At 35.4% G+C, this 23,095-nt stretch overlaps 1 protein-coding gene across 4 annotated transcripts in view; it reads left to right on the forward strand.

Annotated features, from left to right (window-relative positions):
* Window positions 1-23,095, forward strand: part of MYO16 (myosin XVI) — a 363,429-nt gene that overhangs the window by 251,539 nt on the left and 88,795 nt on the right. For all 4 annotated transcript variants that reach the window (XM_058044965.1, XM_058044966.1, XM_058044964.1 and 1 more), the window contains exons 22-25: window positions 6,957-7,109; window positions 7,685-7,885; window positions 16,354-16,429; window positions 19,047-19,222. In XM_058044965.1, the coding sequence (XP_057900948.1) occupies window positions 6,957-7,109; window positions 7,685-7,885; window positions 16,354-16,429; window positions 19,047-19,222 (606 nt within the window). The remainder of the gene's footprint in view (window positions 1-6,956; window positions 7,110-7,684; window positions 7,886-16,353; window positions 16,430-19,046; window positions 19,223-23,095) is intronic.

Genomic DNA, 23,095 nt, shown 5'->3' on the forward strand with positions numbered 1-23,095 from the left:
AGATGTGGCTGACAGCTTGTAGAGAGAAAACTTTTATAGGCCATTGTAAACAAGAAGGCGTTAGAAGTTAAAATCATTAATAATTGTTTCCCTTTTATTGGGTGAGTATTGGTAAGCCTTTATTGCATAGAACGTGTGATATAAGAGCAAAAATTGGACATGTAATACTTAAATAAAAGCAAATAAGTGTGTGGAATAAGCAATAGTGAGGGGAGTTTTGATTTTTGGTATGAAATTTAAAAGCTGAAAGGCAGGGAACACTGTTTTTAGAAGGCACAATCTGAAAGAGTCATTGCTCAATAAAGACTGAAAGCTTCTGAATCACTAGGACCCAGTGAGTTACTGCTTTTACTGCTCATCAGCTGAGCTATGGTAAATGACTACAGTACACTTTCAGCTCACCCTAATAACAATTTACAATCACTTCCTAGCAGTGATCATTAGCTTGGGAGCAGCTGCATACCTGCTGTGCCAGAAGAGCTGTGTATACAACCACACTGGAACATGGTCAGAAGTGAGCAGAATTTCTCTTTCCTATTCTGTAAAGAAATGGCCTTTGTTTTGTGGTCATTTCAGGAAATATGAGTTCTCTACCAAAAATACCAATGGCAGTTTCCAGTGTTAATTCAATATTTTCTCAGGCTTCCTATTTGAGAGGGGCTGTATTTGTTTCCAGTTTATTCTGTACCCCTTTAAAACTAGAAGATGTCTTCTTCTCTTCTAGTAGAATTTAAAACTAAATGAGATCTTATTCATGGCTCCTTCACAGCACTAATCCAAATAGTACAGTCAAGGAAGGCTACAACCTTCATACTTATGATAGGATATTTTTGACCACAAACTCATAACCAATGAATATAAGAAGCAATAAGCAGATTGATAGCGGCCTGAACCAATTTCCCCCAGCTGTATCTAAGAAAAATGTATTATAGAGGAAGAACCAGAAAGTGGAGGAGAAAGAGTAGCTTTTCTTCCCCCTGCAGAAAGTCAGGTCTTTCTACAGAAATGGAAGTCTGGACCTGTAGATTCACCAAAAAGAACAATAATGCAAGAAAGTTAAATGGACAATGCTAGCAGTCTTTCCTGTCCAATATAGAATTCAAATGAGAAACTGAAAAAAGTATTTAGCTCTTGGTAAATTCTGTGTTTAGCTCTTGCATGGTATTTTACATCTGTAGGCCTCTCAAGTTTTGCGGTAGAAAGTATCTACATATTATTCTTTTTATAGGAAATAAAAGTGATTTATCTAAATTAGTACTGCAGGTCAGTGCAACAGCCAAGTGTCTCTTGACTCCCATTCAGCTCCGTGGCCATTAAAGTACATGCACATTATCTGTGTGATGCAGTAGAGCCCTGGGAGAGGCACAGCTTCCATGGCAGCTCTGTGCAGCACATCTCCTGCAAAATAAACCACCTGGCTCTGAGAGCAGAGAGCATTGCCTGCCCTACTCAGGACTCTACTCCAGTCACTGTGGTGAAGCAGAAGAGGTCATAGAATCCATCTGTGTTGGAATTTTCACCTATGTTTATTATTAGGTGTGATAGATTTTAATTTTTCAGCATGTTATTTCTATGGTTAACTCAGTTGACACTACATTTTTGTCACATATTTCCTAGCCAGAACAACCATAACAGATTATTTTACGTTAAATTGCATTGTCTCAGCCATTAGACTGTTTCTAGCTGTCTAAATGTGAGGTCATGATGTCTATTTTGAAGTGGAGGGTATGAATGGACAAAAGTAACATGATATAACTTTTCTACAGTCATTGCTGCCTCAGTGACAGTAGATGAGAGGTCACACACAGGTTTTTACATTTGGACAATCTGAAGGAGCATTTAAAGATTTTGTTTTGTGCAGAAGAAATCAACCTTCTTTGGTTTTGTCTATGCAGAGCATAGATGGAGGTTGCTGTGTGCCTCTGTGGAATAGGCAGCTGCTGGAGCACACTGAGCTCTATTACTGTGTAGGGACTTAATGCAGAACCTTCCATGCAGTTCCCAGTGCTGGAGTATTCCTTACTCCCTGTAGGATGATGGAAAGTGCTTACTACGTTAATTCAGTTTTTAACAAGGAAACATGATGTGGTATTTTTAAGTCAGAGTTTTGCTGGCCTCCATACACAGGAAGGTTTTAACAACCTTGTTGTGGAGCAGTGAAGCCCAGGTGATCCTTGGCACCAGGGAGCCAGGCAAGAGGAGGAGCTAGAGGATGGCCGTGCCCTCCCTGCAGGGCAGCATCCCTGGAGCTTGGGGGACAGAGCAGTGCCCATCAGCACCCCTGACATGGCAAGCAGCCAGATGGAGCTGGGACCCTGTCACAGGCAGCTGGAGAAAGAGCTGGAAGCTGGCACTGCCAAGGCACCACCTGGGACTGTGCCCATCAGCAAGGAGCGGGTGGGGGCCCCAGGGAAAGCTGAGCAGGGCTGTAAAAGCCTATTCCTTCCCTCAGGGGCCTTACCTTCTTCCTCAGTCCAGCTCCTGAGGATCTTACATTCTTCATGGCCTTTGTCAGGGTGTACTCCTCCCTCTTCCCTCTTAGACTCTTTGGTCTTCTTCTTCCCAGCGCACACATTTCTTTCTCTTTATGCAGGGCACTATTATCTTTCCAGTGTTCCAGTCAACCACTGAAAAACCAGTGTTACTTGACTTTAAAGCTGGTTTATCATGAATGACATTGAAATAATTTTTTCAAATTCTTTTACAGTAGATTTTTTGTAGCCAAAAATAAAATAATCTATCTCAAATTGAGATCCCCAGTTTATGAGTGATTGGTGAAATACTGTACAACAACATTGAACTTACATACATACTTACTTTTCCACAGTAGCACCCTTTTTATCCCATAGTACTTAGTTTCTGGCCAGCATTACAAGTGAAAAAATAATTAGAACTGTTTCAGTTTCAGAACAATTCCAAAGTCTTTCAAGGAAAGATTGTTGTTACCATGGTTTTTTTCTTAGCTTGGTTGTTTAATACTTTCATATCTCCGAAAAGTTAATGGGGACTATTCCACTTTGTATTGAAATTGTCCCTTTTTTGAGGGGCATTTCAGACCCTCCTTTGTGGAAGGCTTCTCAGGTAACAGCTACTTGTAACAAAGTTTAAATATAGCACCAGGCTCTCTTTTACATTATTTGAGGAACACAAATCAGCTAATGGTAACTGGTCTCAGAGATGACAGAGTCCCAGTGAATTAAAGATCTTCTGACAGAGGTAGGACTATGTCTGAATTTGTGTTGGAGCTGCATGGAGAACAAGAAATCTGTGTTAGATTCTGTTAGCACTAGAAGGCAAAGGAAGAAATGTAATGGTCCTGGTTTTATTATCAATTCCTTAGAAATATTCTGATGGCATACAGAATATTCTGATTACATACAGAAAAGGATGTTGAAATGTTTGGGTAGCAGACACAAAGGGGAACAGCATTCAAGATACTTCTGAAAAATAAGTGTCAAGCTTAGGTTTAAAAATATTTTCTGAGTCCAACCTTAGAAAAAAGATGATTCTGTGTTTCATTATTTTAGAAATTACGTTTTTGAGAAACGCTAGGGTAGTTTCTTGCAGGTGAAATTTGACATTGTAACTTCATCATCTCAACCCATAAATTAGGGCCTGATGGATATGTTGAAATGACAGCTGTTAGCTTTACTCCATGTTCTGAATACACATTCCTTGGGAGGGTTAATCCTTCTGCATGAACAAAGGATGTAAATGAGTTTTCCAAAGGGTCTTTGCATCCATCTTTCTTTCACTGATTGACAGTCACCAAGTTTGCTTTCCACAAATTTCCTTCTTTTGTAATGCCTTTTTCAAATAGGCATAAGAGCCTGAAAATTGAATAAAGAGCAGGAAAATTTCATTAGTCATGGGTGCTATTCTGTCTTCAGGGCATAGCACAATTTTGGTATTCTACCTAAATTTTAATTTGAAGGGCACTTAGTCTAATGTGATGAATACTTATTGCTTTTACTAAATGCCATTTTATTATTTTCCAAAATCTAAAGTTTGGGTGGTGCTGCAAATTATGATTGTTTTTGTTTGGGTTTTTCGTTTTGTTTTTGTTTTTTTTAAATACTTGAACAAGCATATTTTTTCTTCTAATAATATTCTGACAGGACTTTTTGGAGAAGAGAAACAAATACATGGTGTATTTATTTTCACTGAGATGAGATAGTGAGTTAATTTAAAAAAGATTGGTAGAAAGAGAACTACTTAGAAGACATAATATGGAGTCCATGAGATGCATATCAAGAACAGTTTAACAATGTTTAATGTCAAAAAGTACCATAGGTAATGCTGAGTAATGCTGCTAGTTAAAGCAAATATAGTTCTTAAAGGCATTTCCCAAATTTAGGTAAAAATCTATTTAAATGTTTTGGTCTTGTTTTGTTTGTTTGTTTGTTTTTTTTAATAACTGTTATATTTCAATCTAATTTACATGAGTACAGGTAAATACATGTTTAAAAATGTGATTCTATGAACTTTTCAAATCTTTAGACAGAAAGTATATAATTGCTTTATGTAATACTTAGAAGACTTGAAGCAAAAGAATTAGGGCTTGCAAAGCTAGTTTAGTTCATATCCATCCCATTTCTTCATTTCAGCTGCTTTAGCTATTCTGTCAACCTGTGCCAAGCTTTTAATTTGAAACATTCCTGTCATTACCTCTTCCCAGCAGGTTGTATAAAATGCTGAAATGGAGAAAGAACGGATCAGAATGCGTTGCTTTCCAGCAGCCCTGGGCTGTTCTCCTGGTTCTCATTCTGCAGAGCTGTTCTCTCAGCCACTGCTCCAGAGAGCAGCTTTGGGTTTGCAGTTTGCACTTTGCACAAGGGCTTGAGCTGCTTTCTGCCCTGGTCTGCAGAACCTTGGTGCTGCTGTGGCAGGTCTGCCAGTCTGGGTCACGATGTTGCTTTTGTTGCTAAGAAGCACCCCAGTGTATGCCATAATGCACTGGTTGGTAAATTTTAAAAAATTGTTTTTTTCTTTACCATCATGAATATTTTAATAAAATACTATTCTTTTTATTTTGCTACTTAAAACCATTGCTGTTTATCAGATCTTTGTAAGACATGTCTAAGACAATCTTTCCTTTGTCTCAAATTATGTAGTTCAATAGTTTTGCTGCACAGTCAGGCTCTCAAATACTTTTTTAAATGCATTTTAAGAGATTGGCTCATGATAAAAAGTAAGCTTTATGGGAATTTTGACAGCTTTTCTTATTATAGAATATACCTTTGTAAAGTTGAATGACCTGGTTCTCTAAATAGGTCATCTGCAAATAAAGATATATACAGCATGCATCATTTTAAGGCTTTACCATATTCTGCAAAGTGTAAGCTTGTCTGCCTTATAAAATAATGTTAACAAGCTTCTGGAAAAATTTTGTAATTAGAATTCCAGAAGTTATCAGTAAAGCACAGTTTCCCTGCCACAGAGTTAAAAAAGCTGTCTTTCCATAAAATAACAATTGAAGTATACAACTGGAAGTCAGTTGCATTCTTCTATTGCTAAGATAACAATCTGAATGTTTATAAATCCCACTTTAAAGAAATATTGCTTTTATTTGAGGCTGTCTTTTGTCTGCACTGTCATGCATTAGTAAAAGCAGTTAATAGACATTTGGTTGTAAAATGAGCTTTGTCTCATTTCTTCTTGCTGTTTTTCACACTAGTCCATTTTATTGTGTAGTGAGTACAAGTTGGCTGTGCTAACAGGAGATGTTAATGGAAAATTCAGGCAACTCTTACATATTACTTGGGTTCTCTTCCCTCATCTGGATGTTAAGCCATGTAATTTTAGGATTGATCTAAATATTTCATACCTTTTAATATGACTTCCTGGGAGAATTGCTTTACACAAATATGTGAATAGTTTAGACTGAAAAGAAAATGCATGCAGGCATTCCTTGTATCATTCTTCATATGAAGTGTTCTTACACCCTTTTACGAGTTTCTTTTTTCTTAATTCTTAGTCATAGTTAATGTAGCATTGGAGGAGGTTTTAAAATTTTCAACTAAAATTTCCACTTTAATGTCAAAAAAACCAGTTTAAACATTTATTCCACAAGGTTATTAAATACTTACCTATTTTAGCAGGCAGGCTTTGAATAAAATACAGAAGCATAGAAATAAGCTGGTACAAATCCCATCTGTTTTTAACTGAAAATCATATCTCTGTGAATCTGTTTAGTTTTATATCCTATAAGGCAATAAAAAAAAAATATTTTAGAAGTGTCTACTCTATTTATGTCCCCAAACATTGAACTTTTCTATTGAAGACCATTTTCTCCCCAGCCTTCCTTTAGAATATGTATAAAATGGAGAGCAGTATCTAACAGAATGTCTCTGGGTGTTTTATATGTTTTGGTAAAACACAGTGAGCTCTTAAGAGACTTCAGACTTCCGTGACATTGTATGTGGAAACAGAGTTCTATTTTTGCTAGCACTGAACTAACTACAGACTCAGGAGCTTAAACAAATATGTAGGGTGTTTTTTTTTTTGTTTTTTTTTTTTTTTTTTTTTTTTTTTTTTGTTTTTTGTTTTTTGTTTTTTGTTTTTTTTTTTTCCTAAAAGCACATTGTATTTGCATAACCTTCCTGAATATAAAATGCAGAAGAATATTAAATATGCCAATAATATATAGAGTTACCCTTCTTCATTCAATGGAATGAGTGTAGATTTATACTGTATTGATAATGCTTATATTTGATAACTCTTATGTGGAGTTCACAATGAACTGTGCAGGCAGAAAATTGTGTATTCCCAATTTAACAATAATGGTTGTTAAAATCTAAATTTCCCTAGGGTCTTCCTAAATTTGTAGTCTACCAAGAGATACCATATTGTGGGTTGACATTTCTTCAAATTCAATATCAGACATGCAGTAAAACCTACATCGATGAATTATCCAGTAAACATCTAATATTAATTTTTTCTTCATTTTACAACAGCTGTGTGTCAACATGACCAATGAGAAGATACACCAGTACATTAATGAAGTGCTTTTCCTACAAGAGCAAGCAGAATGTGTACAAGAGGGAGTTGCCATGGAAACAGTGTATTCTCCTGGTAACCATACCACTGTCTTGGATTTTTTCTTTCAGGTACTTTCCAGATCCATTTTACACCATGTATATTTATCCACACTCTGTGCATGTTAGCCTAATAAAAACTTCTGCTTACATTTTCCAGTTTGTGGCAAGGTTGTGGGTCAAAGAGGCCGTGGCTCAGTGGCTCACAGGGCTCACTAAGAGAGCAAGGCTGAGGAGGATGCAGCAGCCTCTCCCTGCCTGTACCAATTCCGTGTCACCTCTGTGTGTGTTTTGGCACTGTGACTGTGCTGCCCTAGGGCTGACGAGGCTCTGTCCTGAGCCTGGAAGCTTCTTTAGTGCCTGAAGCTACTTTCTGGACAACTGCTAAGAAGCAAGTAACACAATCACTTTCTAACAGATCATCAATAGTGTCCATTTTTGGCAACAGAAATACTGTTCCCTACATTTCTTATAGAAGGACCAGCCTTGGACACTTACCAAAATATTTCAATATTTTTCTATTTTTCCTGGTTTTTGAGGTGATATATGTTTCTGTTTACTAAATTACAAGCTGTGTTATACTACAAGGAACAACTGAAATTCTATTTCTCCTGTATAAAATGAGAAAAATCTATTTTTCATTTCAGAAACCATCAGGCTTTTTGTCAATGCTGGATGAAGAAAGCCAATCTATTTGGTCAGTGGAACAGAGTCTTTCTAAACGCATTCAGTCTTACCTGGATACATCAGATACAAATACAGTTTATTCTTCCACAAAAGATGGAAATGGTAACCTTGCCCCAAAGGATCTGGGCTCTACCTTCACTGTTATGCACTATGCTGGGAGGGTAAGTTGTTTGAATGTCATTTACATGCAGTTAATGAAAAAAGTTAACACAACAAAATTTTACTTGGCTTCTCCAACTCCTGGCCATAAATAGGATTTCACTGTCAAGTGCTAAATTTTCAGAGGACAGCTTAGAATCTCAATGGCATATCTAGTGTATAAGATGTGTAGCTTACATCACAACATGCAGGATATGGGCTACCTAGTTCTGGCTCTGGTTCAGTCTTCCTTGTAGAAGGAGGTGATTCAGATCCCTCAGCACAGATGTTTATTTAATGCTGCTCTAGCTGGCTCCATTTTGCATACAGATGTGGTTCCAAAACAGTACAGGTTCCCTGTAGCTGCTGTGTTGTATATGTAGATACCTGGGTTACCAGCATCAGTCTGGTAAAACAATCAAAAACAAACGCCCCCCACTTTTTCTGTTAGTAGTCATAATATTTTTTTTTCCCACAAAAACCCCAGAACATGCTTAATGTCTTTCAGCATGACTGTAAAATTAGATTAATATTTTTTTTATTCCCTTGCCTGCAATGTTCACAGGAATATTGTAATCAGTTCTTTTAGACTTCTTACCCTTTCCTTTCCAATACTTCATTTTCATATTGTCCCCACAATCACATACAACTCAAAGCAAGCAAGTTAGATATGTTTTTAAAGGGATAGTTTTTTGCTGTGGTTCTCTTTTCTTTTTTTAAATAATCTGACAGTGGTATAAATAGGGACAGATCTATTTTGTGGCCTCTCATTTGGAAATTAAGCTGAGGGGTGCCTGGAGTTGCAAAATTTGTTCCTGCCCAATGACAGAAATGTGGTCATTATGGAAAGGACTATTTGAGTACTGCTTAAGTTCCTGACCCAAATACTCTGAATAACTCCCTGTAGGTTCTTCTTTCATCACAAACCCTTCTACTTGGAATCAAATTTTTTGCCAAAGTTAAGTGGTTTGAATACCTCCACTACTGGGACTTGTCAGAAGGAATGTGGGCACACAGAGATTAGATAACAGTACAACCAAGATTTTGTGAAACTTACTAGTACTTCAAGTGATGGAATAAAGAATTGACCATGAACTTCAGATGTCTACTTTAATTTATAAACTTTTTTAATACTTATTACAAAAGTATTTTTAATGCCATTCTGCTTATACTATTTTGTAATAAGAGCTCAAAAAGGTTCCACACCCCAAAACTTGACATGGCAGCAGCATCAAGATGTCTACATTAAAACCACAATCAGAATAATAAGCAAATTTCTTCAAAATGGAAGAAATTTTTGTCTTATTTTCTGAAGAAGCAATCAGAAGATTTGTAAAGACCAATATTTCACGTTCTGAAAGTTAAACTGTGAGTGGTAAAGAGGACACTTTTCATTAACATGTGTTTTAGTCTTGCATGGTTGTTTAGATTTTTTTGTTTCATAACATAGACACTTGGTTTGACCTTTTCCTAATAATAGTAATGACATTTAATCTAAAAGCATGAACAAATAGACAGCTCTCGAAGAAATGTAAATCCACACATTCTTTCGAAGTCAGTGGAGATCCTCTGATTTACATTGGCCAAGGAACTATTCCAGTCAGGTTGTTCCTTGCATCCTTACATCAGTAAAATACTTAGCCCTGCCAAAACAGAAAAGATCTCTTGCAACTTCTTAACTCTGCTCGCTTTAATAGTAATCAAGTTAAATCCTTAAAGACACTTGCATTTTTGGTGTCTTGTGGGACTATTATCTAGCTATCATAGACTTAAATTGACAGCATTTCATGATATGTATTTATATAAAACTTTTATTGTAGTGTGACTGTACTAAATGACACAAATTGAGTTTATTCTGAGACTAGTGCATCTTCATATGTTGAGAACCTGAATATAAAAACTCAGATTTTAAAACTGCTGATGCTTTCTTTATATTGCACTATTACTACATTTAGTAGCTCTTTATAGAGGTCATTGGTGATATATGCTTTATGAAAATTGTTAAAGGATGTTTTAAGTATATCAGGATTTATTGGCACTCAAAAATAAGAATTTCATATATAAAGTATCAATATAGTTTGGCAGATTTTGAGACCCATTTTTATAGTCTGATATCAATTAAATGGGTCTAACATGAGTGAAGTATAAAGCAATCATACCCTTGATTGTTGCCTTCAGAGATCTCCCAATTTAAACCAATTTTGTTCTCACCACAATTTTTCACTGATTTTTCTCCTTTAACTTGGTAAGGCTTCTCTGTATTTACATGAGTGTAACTGGAAATCAATCAGACCCAGAGGGTAGAGAAAGAATTACCAGTAAATTGTGACAGGTAATCAAACAGAAAAGTCTTCATTTCTAGCATGAATCATTGATGCTCAGGCGATGTGTCCAGGCTGGCAGTTGGGGAGGAAGTTGCACTGAATGCAGCAGGCTCTGTGTGAAGGCACACATCCTGATTTCTCTAGGTAACTGTTGTGACTGCAGTGTACTTCACAGCCAGTGTTAAAAGGCTACTCTGAATCATTAGAAAAAAATGAAAAAAGAAAGCTAATATTCTGTGTTGGCCCTTGGTATGAACCACTTTTGACCTTATAATTTGGGCTTCTTTTCAACAGTAGTGTATGGTTGTAGGTCAAAGTCCAGAATGAATTAAGTTCATTTCTTTTCTCAGACACTTGCAGTAGCTATTTTAGCAAGTCAGAAGTGCAGTTAAACTGGAAAATGCAGTTATTAAAAATACTTCCTCACTGAAAAGACCTACTTTTGTATATTTAACTGAGATTGACAAACAAAGTTTTGTGAACAAAAGTGTTATATCCAGCTTTATATTCTGAGATCATTACAGCTGATACAGATGTGTCCATGCAATTTTAAAGGCTTCTCTAATATGTTCTTATTTGGTGAAATTTTGTGTAAGGATAAAGGTAGAAAAATTATCTTTTCTTCTACTATCAAGTTTTTTAGTTGAATGAATTTGTGTCATTAATTGGGAGACATTGTGCATTCCCTTAAGTTTCATGCTCAGCAACTTTTCTTAAGACTAAATATGTCATATTATTGATCCAAGCATAATGAGCATTAAACTATCCCAGAAAAAGCAGTACTGAGAGAAAAAGAGCAGACAGAATGGGTCAGAAGTTAAAGAAAGACAGCACAATGTTGAATTGAGACAAAGAACACAGAAGAGGCTCAAAGTAACATGTAAGGGGGAAAAGAAATCCAAATAATTTGGAATCCTTACTTAATTTTCTGGCTGAATCAATATTTCAAGGAAGTCTGCATGTATGATACCCTTCTGAGAAACCTCAGATTTATTTTTTTTTTATTTATTTTATTGTCTGTTTTGGAGGGAAGAAAGAGGAACAATATGCACAAATTAACTTCTGCACATGGGAGAAATCAGCACAGGGCTCAGATATTGTAGTGGAATCTGAGAGTGAATATGGTTTTACACAAATGTGACAGAATGATCCAGTGGAAGAGAGAAAATGGATTTTACCTCATTTCTTTTGAATTTTGCTATTATTCCTGAACAAGATTAAATCTGTCTTTTTCTGCGTGGGCAATATGATATATTGCTTGTGAACACACATGAACACATGCTTAGCAAAGGCCACTGTGAGCATCAGTACTTTATCATACCAAGTATTTTACTTTATCTCCTAGTTTTAATTTGACAGCTGAACAGAATCCCACAATGCCTTGACACATTGTGAGTCTTTTCGAAGAGCTGTTTAATGTCTTGGTATCTGAGTGCTGTAAGACAAAAAGCTTATCTGTTTTGTTCAGGCAGAAGGTAGAAGAGAATGATTTAAGGGTTTTATGACTAAAAAAAAATTGATCCTAGTGAAAGGCTTTATCTGGAGGTTGTTTAACACATTTCTCTGAATACTGGCAGTCTAATTTCTTCCAGAAAATTTCTGCTCATCTAGGGCATTGCTTTGTTTCTGGTGCCTGGTATGACTGTGGGTATCCTGAGGTGCTTCTCACAGACACTGTCTGTGGGGGAAGAGGCACACACAACACCTTGCAAACTTGCCTTGACGTAGCAAAGAGTTTTATGGGTGCACCTGACCCTCAGCTGAAACTATCCTAAGAATCTGTAATACTGAATCTCTAGGTTCATTTATTGATAACATTAATATTTACATTGCGGGCTCTCACTTAAGGAAGGGCTTCACATTAATTATATCTTTGAACTGTTAGGCATGTCTGTAGCTGTGATTTTTGAAGAATAACATTCATTGAACATTCTCGAGGACTCAAAGTTCTTTATTTTTTTGAAATTTTATGGAAGAATTAATATACCACCAAGTAAATAAGAAATATATTGTCTTAGCAAGTGCCAAGAGACACAGCTTTACCGAATAGTCGTATTTAAGATAATGGTATTTGCCTCATTATTCATGTGATCTGAATAATACATCATCATAATTTAAGCTTTATGCTGTTTAAATTAAACTTGAATTTACAGATTAAATAAACCCCTTGTCACTGTTTGCATTGCCACTGTTTTGACTTCTTGTACTGTAATAAACTGAGCAGACCTAAAGATCAACAACTTTGCTCTATAAATCAGTGCACTTAATGTTCCTTTGAGTGTAGATCTTTCATTTCTCAGCTACCTGCATATCAAAAATACCTCTCAGCTGTCAGCTCACCTTCACCAAGGCAGTCTTCTCTCAAATGCCTTGTATATCCCAGGCAGACTCTGAAACTGAACCTCTAAATCAAAAGACAAAAGGAGGTGGATTAATCAATAAGGATGCTTTCATTTTCACTATTTTTCCCCAGGCTGAATCCCCAGACAGAACAATCAAATCAATCTAATCTAAACTGTACCAAGGCATATAAAGGCAATTTGACACAGATTCTGGTTTTTACATAGACGAGACAGTCTTGCTTTTTCTTCCTTTCTCTCTCTCTTGCTTTCTTTAAGTAGTCTTTTCACTTTCTGGAGAAAATTATAAAATGCTTTCCCCCACCCATGTATTTTGTTGCTAAATACTTCCTTCTTTCAAAATGCTATTCTATCACAGTGTTAGAATAAGGCTTGCAGACTATAAAATTGTTTCACTCACTCATTGCTTAACAAGACTTGTTTTGGGAGGTTTATAAACCCAGTGATACTTAAAAAATGGTACATGCAAGCATATCACTCACATTCAAGTAGTGGCAGAAAATTAGCAACTACAAGTGTCTCCCTGTGCACCAAATTGTCCTTGGACATCTTCTCAAAAATTTCTCCTTTGCTACATGAACTAATTATTGTCTTATTACCTAAAATTTACAACACAGGCAAAACTGAATTTCTCAGCTATATTTTGCTATTAAAGTAATAAAATTCTCATTTTTAACTGGGAATGCAGCCAAATTGTTCCTAATATTTGAGGTGGTGTTTTCCTAGCTTGTTTTAGGGTTCCTGCCAAATCTGCCATTAACCATGAGCTTTTTTGGCCTATCGCAAGATATGAAAATTATTTAGGAAAAAAAGAGTATTTTAAAGAATTGATGAAAACTATATGTAAAGGGGGTCCTGTTTATAAAGTATATTGGGATATCCAATAAACTTGCAGAAAATCCCTTAAGCAAGTCAGATGTTATGAGAGAGGATATTTTTATTCAGAAGAAAATATACACAGTCTTCTGATTTTCTGGCATGAGGATAATGAAGCAAAGAGGCAAGAATATGTGAAAATATAAGAGAAATACTCAGTTCCCAAAGTCAGGTCTGTGCATATCTGGTGAGTCTCCTGTTTTTTGGGTGTTTTAGCTCTTGATTGTATCTGGTAGTTCTTATAATATTAAAACCAGCTATGCTAACTTAAACAAACAGAAAACAGGTTCAAAACAAATAAACTTAGGGTTTTTTGGGTTTTTTTAAAACTTAGTAATTATTGAAACTCCTTGGCACAGAGTCTTATTAATGAGATCTGGAAACACAGATTTGAGGAGGAAATGAGAGTCAAGAGATGCTAAACTCAAAAGGTGAGATTCAGCCTGCAGGACAAGAGCTCCTTCATGGGCAGAGCCCTGAAAGCTGAGAAGGGAACTGGTGCTGGTAGAGTGGAAATACTCCTCAATAGTTTTCCCAAAATATTCAGGACTAGATGAATATTTGGCCATACCCATTATGGCTTATGTTAAGCTCTCTTTCTTTATGAACTTAAACTTAGAAGGAAAGCAAATCCAGCTTAATTTTGTTTTAATCTCTTGTAATCAAATAAAACATAGTGTGGAACAATATTTTTTTAAATAAAAAATATTTCAGCTATTCAGATACTATTTACAAGTCTTGTTTCCTTTGGCTAACACAGACATATAGGTTTGCACACTGTCTACCCTAAAAAGTCATCATATAAAGCAAGAGAAAGCAAGTTGTGATAAATAGGAGTGACAATAAGTAGTATGTTTTATAATACTGGACCCATTATCTGAGTGCACATTTCCTGTCTAGAGCATACAATATTTGCTTGCTTTTTCTCCTCAGAATAACTACCCACTGTGCTTGAGTGCCAGCCGGTGCAAAGTTTGGGCCAGGTTTGTTTTACAAACACAATGGAAGAAAACGAGGGAAATAGATGTTCTTTAGGTAGCATGTATTTTGCCATCTCTGATGAGGGCAAGATTAAATCAACAAAACTGAGAGCTGGAAGAGGACCTATTTCTTTTTCTATTTTGTGGGACTGGCAATGACTATGGAACCCTAGAGTGTCATTTCATTGAGTCAGTTCTCATGTCTTTAGGCAGCGAATTAATTTACCAAGTCTATGGAAAAATTGTTTAGAGTGTTAGCAATTTCTTCATAAAAGGGAATCCCCCTAACTTTAATCTGTTTTATGTGATATTAAATATGTCTTATGAATATAGTTCCAGAAGTTTGTATTATACCAGCATTAATACTGTTTTAATCTAAGCAGTTTATCATGATATAGTATCTCCCACTGCTATACTTACCTACTCTTCCCACTAATACTAATTCTCTTCTTCTAATTTAGTGAAAGCCCAAGGCACTCAATTAGGAACTGGCATTATGGATTTGTCATATAAGTTCTGTTAATTACCCTTTATGGACCAAGACAGCACAACTTTTATGTTGAGTACACTAAAAGCATTTAATAGTATACTTAAAGAACACTAATAGTTTGCTAACTGTGTTGTATGTTCTTAGGAAATGCAATTAGAAAATACATAACATTGGATCTGTCATGGAAAAGAACCATAATTCTCTTGTTATACCTTGTTCATGTCAGATGCCATAGTAATTACATAATTTGACAATTACTCACTCTAACAGATTATACACTTCCAATACACGTAATTTCTTTTGTGAGCAAGATAGCATTGCATAATTGTCAAGTGACCCCATGGAAAATTAATGAACAGATTAGTGTTACTAATCTTAATTATATATATACGGCTTTATTAAATGTACAAGGATAAAATTTCCCCAAACACCTAAGGGGTTTAAGATACAGATCCAATAAAAAAATTAAAGAAGGTTTTAGATAGAAACGTGGTCCCAAGGTAAATAAAACTGAACGGTATTCTAAGTTCCCATTAATACCTGCCTAATCATGCAAATGCTGAAATCTATAATTTTCTTTCTTTTTGACTTAAAAATTCTCTTTGGATTCTACTACAATGCAAGCCAGAGCTTCTGTAAATTAACTCGTTGTTTTTCATCCATCCCCATACAAAGTTAAAAAAAAAACAAAAAACAAAAAACAAAAAACTGCTTTCTTGTCTTAGCGGTCCTTTCCTATACAGTGTCTTCAGGGATAGACTCAATATTAAAAGAGACATTTGGTTGTATTTCTTTATTTTGGATGTACCCTCAGCACCTGTGGCTAGAACTCAGATTTTGCTCAAGTTTTAGAGTGTCTAGTACATGTGTTAGAATTTATCTGCAGTCGGATGGCAGATGCAGGGACAATCCAGCTGTCCATTATTGAAATCACAACATCAGGCAACTGAGGTGACCCAAAATCCTCATGGGCGTAGTTATTGGAAATGGAAATGGGATTTGTGTATAACCTATTGACTGAACTTACCTCCAAAGGATGCATCAATGGTTGGAATTTGTCCTGAGTGTGAGTTTGGACTCAGATTGTTTTGTGATGGTTGGTGAGGACAGTTTCCCATTGACAAGGAGTTCTGTGAGCTGGGAGTGATTTGTTCATCCTACAGGGAAAGCATTGTTTAGGTCAGTGTTTCTTGCTTTACAGTACATATTTGATTCAAAGCCTTTTATTGTGGGAATGTTTTTAAATCAGTCTGAAATGTCTGTATAGTTGCAGAGGCGCATAATGTTCAACACCAGTTCTTCTGGTCAGCATTGTAGGCACTTAGAAAATGCCAAAAGATACTACCTGGTGCCAGCCTTTAACTGTTGAGTGAAAAAAAACCATAGCTTCATTTCTACTGCTGTAAGATTTTTAAAAGATGCATTGGTCATTACTAATGATGTTGCAATATTTTATTATAGGTTACATATGAAATTGCTGGTGCGATAGAAAAAAATAAAGATTCCCTTTCACAAAATCTCATATTTGTAATGAAAAGTAAGTAAATGCTTTTGTGGCTACTGTTGTTAGAAATCAAGATATTATGACTTTAATTTTCATTTTAGTTTTAAGAGATGTTTATATATATTTTATTTCCAGTAAAAAAAACCACCCCTATCTTTATCAAGTATTTGCATACAGTATTGTTTGAAATTTGCTCTAATTTAAAAGCTCCTAAATTCATGAACATAGAGCATCTTTATCACGTGATGTAAAGAAAATGAAGATGTAATATGATCAGTGAGAATGACTTACAGAAGACAATGAGTATGAACTACAGAACAAATAAAACTCAGAAAACAGGGGAAGGAAATTGGGCTCCCAAAATCATAGAGGCGGCAGTGGGATGTACTCCACTGCTTGAGCACCTTTCTAAAAGCAGTAACTTGTGGGCGTTCTTATGGTTTTTCAGTGAATAGATGTAAATGTCCATTGAAATGCAAAATTAAATGCCTTTCAGTGTGCATGTTGCATAATTATGCCTAATAATAATAATGCAACCAAATAATGAATTAATTAATCATAATTAATGATTCTTAATTTGATTAATGAAAACCTCTATCATTTCCCCTTTCTGGAGAGGAAAAAACAAAACATTTTCCTCAGGGAAATACCTGTGTCACCCTGAGATGTCATTTGTCATCTCTCCAACCATGTCATCTCTCCAACCACTGTAGGGTTTTTCACTTAATGTATTATATACTTCTATTTCTTTCCTTAGAAATAGAAGCCTCTTGTTAAAATTTATTTCATTTTAGCAATTTTACTGTAAAATTAGGCAAGCACCCTAGTAAAATTATTGATGCATTTTAGATGCAAAAAGTGTACATTCCGAATCAAGAAAGAAATGAAAGAAATTACCTTGAATATAAGCCCATTGATTGTAGTTTTAGAGATATTAAAGTTCTCACTACTTGGAACATAGATGGTATTCTGCCAAAGAGCAGGTATGATAACTTCCAGTATGTTTGATGAGAGAGCATTCTTCCATTCTCTCACATAATCCCTTTTTGCACTTTCATTGCTGTTTTGTGTAATCAGCTATGTAACTGTTAAAAAGCAAGAACGGGGGATGGATATAAAGAGATTGGATATAAAAAGTATCATATGGTGAGGGTGAGTATATATACAGCTGAGGAGTAATAATAATAATAATAATAACAACAATAAATTCTGCTAGAATATTTAAAAACATGTAAGTCATTTAAGGGCTAAGTGCCTTCTTTTTTAGTGACTTAGGCTTAAAACCTGTTGATTGTCAGTGACATATTTCCTTTGGAGTCAGTTTCAAAAGTTGTGTAATGTCTAACTTAAGTGCATTCTTCCTTTGGTTTTCATTGATTTCATTTCCTCAATCAAAACTTTTAACTATAATTACATTAAAATAATTTGTATATATGTGTAGGAATGTGAAACATACCTGCCTGAAAAGTATCAGAAAAGACTTTTGACATAGGATGTATCTGTTTTAATATGAAAGACATAATTTCTATGCGTGTCCTAATCCTGCTTATTACATTTTAAACATATTATGCCCACTGATTGTGCTGAAATAATTTCAATTATCTGTTTCCATATCTTCCTCATAAATTTAATGTTCTTGTTAAGTAAGGAATAGCAACCTCCACAGAAAAAGAGAAACAAATCTATTGTATTTATCGTATAGTAAGAAACCTGTAAGCATTTATTAAAGAGCTAATTTAAAGATTTTTGCCTGCTAAGCTATTGTTTATGATGCTTATCCCATTCATCTTTCTGTGTTTTTTGTTTGTTCATATGATGTATGTGATCACAATGCCAGTTTGCTAGTTGTTAAAATACATTAACTGGAATTCAGCATGGCTAAGGATGTATCATCCAATGAGTTCTTAACACTTATTGATGCTGTGGCAGTACAAGCAGCATGTAATTATCATGTTCAGCTTAAAAAGCTTGTGGCCATAAAGGATTATTAGAATGAAATTTGGAGAAAGTATACTATCTGTCTTAAAATTCAGATTTTTTTTTTGTTTAAAAGCACCTCCTGGAAGCATATGTACATCTGTATGCCATTGTCTTTTTTCTGTAAATGTTTTTAAGTGTGATCTTGATATAGAGAAACCAAATTTTCTACAGTTCTGTTCATTGCACTGCCTTTTTTTATATCCCTGATCATGTTTTCTGTATATATAATTCAGTGCAATGAGTGTGTATAATTTATTTCTGTCAAGTGCCTTGATTGTTTCTAAATACTACATCTTAGGAAATTGTGCAGAACTCATCTCTTACATTGCTTTAATAGATGGATAAACTGGGAATCTATAATGGAACAAAATTCAGAGGTGATGATCCCATAAGTAATTAAGTTTAGACAGATCAGTCTGAAGGGTTTTGGTTTATGCCTTCTATTGGTTCAGCGCAGGACCTGAATATGCTAAAAATAGTGTTACTATTTTCAGACATTGGATGTCTTTGATAACTTTGATAATGCTCATTTTTTGATTTTTCCATTTGTTTTAGGTTTACTTATTTAATTCTCTTCTATTGTGTGTATTTTTACTGACAAACATCATAAATATAATTTTTTAACTTATATTTTATCGTCATGCATTTCCTTCTCTTTTTTTATTTCCAGCTAGTGAAAATGTTGTCATCAATCAATTGTTCCAGTCCAAACTGACACAAACAGGATCACTTGTTCCTCCTTATCATTCCCTTAAAATCAAAGGGTGTAAAGCAGCTTTGCTTAGTAAAAAACCATCTGTAACCTGTGCAAGTGGAGAAGCAAAGAAGTATATTGAACTCAGCAAGGTAAGAATTAAGGATTTTTTCCGCTGGTGGCTCCTTGAAGATTTTTCTGCTATTTTGTCATTTCTGCGATCATCTTGTTCTCTGCTTCATTCTCTATAGTCATTGCATTATTAAAATAATTTAGTACTTAATCCCAACACCAAAGCAGCAAAAGTGGGAAAAGGTTATAATTTATGAACACTAATAATTCTGGTTCAGAAATCTCTTTCTTGGACTCTTTGAGCAGAAGGTCAAACAAGATGATAAGGTCCTTCAAGTCTGAATCATTCCAGGATTGCCTGGTTCCAGGGCTTACTAAGACTCAATGCAGTCCTACCAATTTTTGGTTGTATAGGAGCACTTCTTCATTTTTTTCTCCTTGAAAGGCTTTATGGTGAATAGTTGAGTAAATTCAGACATAGGAAGTGCAAAAGTAAAATCTTAATGTTCTTATTATGTCATAATGAGAAGATTTCTGGTTTCATATGAAGATCAGATGTAAATTTTGGCCACCATTGTTATTTTAAATGGTGTTTCATAGTAAATTTTCCCAGTCAATTTTAAATCAGATCAAATATGCCTTATTTCTAAACTTACTTATTTTCCCACTAAGTCAGACAAAAAAGTGAAAAGAAAAACCCAAACAAACATCATCCATAAAACACAAACAAAAGCAAAAAAAGAGAGGAGTTTTTTCTCTTCAAAAAAAGAGAAACTTTGAAGATTATCAGAAAATTAATTGCTCATGTCACATGGAACATCTCTCTTGAAAAGAAATAATGTGATTTAGTGAGTTAATTCATGACAGAGCTTAGGAATTTATCCTTTTAGAAAAGAAGCACACACTTCTCACAATAGATCAGCTGCCTCACCAGGCTTCTTGAATCTTACAACTTTATTTTTGGTTTACAGCTGCATAAAATTGATTCTGTCATGGGATTAAGGAGCCTGTACTCATGTGTCATTGTGGAAGGCTTTAGCAATGGGACTTTCCTTATAGTCCCTGTGCTGATAACAGCATAATTCCTGACTACTGTTCTTGTCAGTAATCTCTGTGGAAAAACTTAGATTGAAGTGAATGCTGTTGGTTTAAGGCTATATTTAGCAAACAGCTGAGGCCTTGCAAGGTGCCTTTAGGTGCCTTTCCACTGTAGTAACAGCTTCCTAAAGGAAGTTGCCTAAGGATGTGGCAAAGATCCTAGTCCCATACATGGGAGGAAGTATGAAAAGCATATGTGAGTTAAAAACCAGGGCAAAACACTGTGCAGTTGAGATCTCTGAAATTATGCTGGTTTTGACATGTCCAGAATTGCTTTTAACCTTTAGTTACTCTATTGAGAGACAGAAGACATTCAATTCCCTTGGGAAGCATGATATCTGAAGTCAGAAATTTCAGATTCAGTGAAAATGCTGTAAACCTTTAGGCATTAGTTGGAAGGTGGGAAGAACTTCATCCTTCATCTGTCTGCAGAGACAAGGATGGCTTTGCTTCTCAGACACAGGCTTTGAGAGCAGCTGTGCAGGTGAGACAGAACTCTTTGTCAATACTAAGTTGGCTGAATTTGAGCAAGGTATACTGCCCTGCAGGACTGGAGCAGAACTTTAGGAATCTAAGCTGTTCCATTGGCAAAAAGCAGCACTTTTTTTTTTTGGAATAGGCACTTGTTGCAGGAGCTGGAAGTAGGTAAATTGTTAAATTCTGTTGTGGATCAAGCCCACATCTGTAACTTTGCAGTCCCAAATAATTCCTTCCCTTCTTCAATATAGCCTTGAAAATATGCTGTGGTGGACTGAAATAATATTGGGTTTGGGTTTGTTTTACTGCAATTGCAAATGCAATGTAAGGGGCTTTTTCTTGTCAGCTTAAAATTTAAATTATTATGAGTTGGAAAATCATAACCACTGAATTTTAATTGGAGTTTGTTCAGAGGTTAATGGCAATAAAGAGAAGAAAAAAAATAGAATAGAGGAGAGAGAGAAGGAGGGACATTAAGGCAAAAATTATCAACCAGAGACTGACATCCATTTATATCTGGAGTTTGAGTCACAACATACATCATACTGTAGGCAGTAGGAATCATGAAATGGGAGGTACACATGGTGCTGTGTATGGCAGTAACCTAGGCTCCATCATATCCCCTGAAAGGGAATTAGAGAATGTTAAAGTCAAATAGGATTTTGTTGAGTCTCCTCCTCTTTCATCTTGTCACTGCAATCCTAGCTAAGTGCTTGTTTATATAATTATAAATTTCTCTCCATGTGGCCATCTGATACATATATATCTGTTTACCTTTCCATACATGACTCTTGGTGCTGAGCATGCTGGCACAGGTAAGGACACCTCTTTGAGCTAATGCTAGTGTGGTAGGATCCAAGACAACAATGCATCCATTCTAAGGCACACATGAACAGATCTTTTAACTGGCCGGGAGTTTGGGGCACATAAAGAGTCATAGGAAGCTGGGGATGCCAGCTCAAGCCTCTGTGACTTATGAAGATCATGTGGCCTTTTCAAATAAAAGATATCTTCATTGACACTCTCATGACTCTTGCTCACGTCAACTCTTGCTCCCTTGTTTTCTCTAATCTTTTTTCCTGGTGCATATTTTGGCTCTGTTGTCTTCTCCTGACTTACTTTGGAAGAATTGGTATGTTTCACAGTTTATACAGCAAAAGTCTTTAGATATTTTTAGGAGGAGATTTTTAGCTTCTTAAGAGAGATTTCAAATATATGTATGTGGAGGTTTTTTCTATAGATTAGAGGTACAAGATATTCCAATGTAAAGCTGTATATTCCAGGGCAATAGAGAGGTCCAGCTTGTGTGATATAGCCTTTTTCCTTAGCCCATAGCTGAAGATTAAAGATGTCCAAGTTTTGAGAGTTGGAATTAAATTTATTTTTTTCTTTCGTCTTTTTTTTTTCATTTTTCATTTGTTTTCTCTTTTTCATTCTGAAACAATTTTTTCTTTCCCATGGAAAGTCATATGTAACATGGGAGAGCAAGTAGGAAGTGTTGTTCTTAGATCTCCCACTAAGTCAAGAAACAATCTTGAACTATTGATTTAAATATTGAGAGGAAGGGGTGACAGCATTATCCATAAGGTGGAGAAAATTCTATTTTGGTTATATTCCACAATTATTTTTAAACTACTGAAAAGTGTCATTGGCATGCTAGTGGTCCTTTCTATGAGAGAAACTGGAACAAGCAGATCTTTTTTACTTTTTAGTTTTGAAGTTGAGGGGGAATTTGCCTTTAAAATCTTATTGCATCCTAGTAAGTGAAATAAAAAAGAGCTCCAAAGTTTAGCGTGGTGAGTAGAAAATTGCTTGCAATACAATATTTTTAATGGCATTTGGCTTGAGTGGGCCAAGCTTAGAAGATGTAAGCTTTTTTGATAAAACTGGAAAAGGCAGTAGGCCAGAATATGCTGACTCAATAGAAAGGGATTTTTATGGGGTAAGTGGACTGAAGAAAGGCAATGGAGACTCAGAGGTGAAAAGGTTGTCATTGATAAGGGGGTTTAAATCTCACAGCTTTGCCAAACCCTGGAATGCAATAATTTTGCCAGCCTTTCTGTAGAAAGTTTAACAAAAGACCCTAAGTTCTGGGATCACTTTTGGTATGATTATTTCCATTTCAGTCTCAAAGATAGGAAGTAGAGCAGCGAAAAATTAATTAATTTTCCCCTCCCAATTCTGGTGTATGGGGTAACATTGGTTCTAATGAGATAGGAAGTTGTTAATAATGTATGTCTCAAATTGGTGAAAATGTGTTAGCAAAGAGAAGTTTAACTGTGTTTACATGTGCAAGAAGAAATTAGAAGATTTTTTTTAAATAGTAGTATTATTGTTTTGCTGTTGAGATTGTTTTAAATGATCTGTACTCTTAGATT

Source organism: Melospiza georgiana, chromosome 2 (genome assembly GCF_028018845.1).
Source record: "Melospiza georgiana isolate bMelGeo1 chromosome 2, bMelGeo1.pri, whole genome shotgun sequence".
Taxonomy (NCBI): domain Eukaryota; kingdom Metazoa; phylum Chordata; class Aves; order Passeriformes; family Passerellidae; genus Melospiza; species Melospiza georgiana.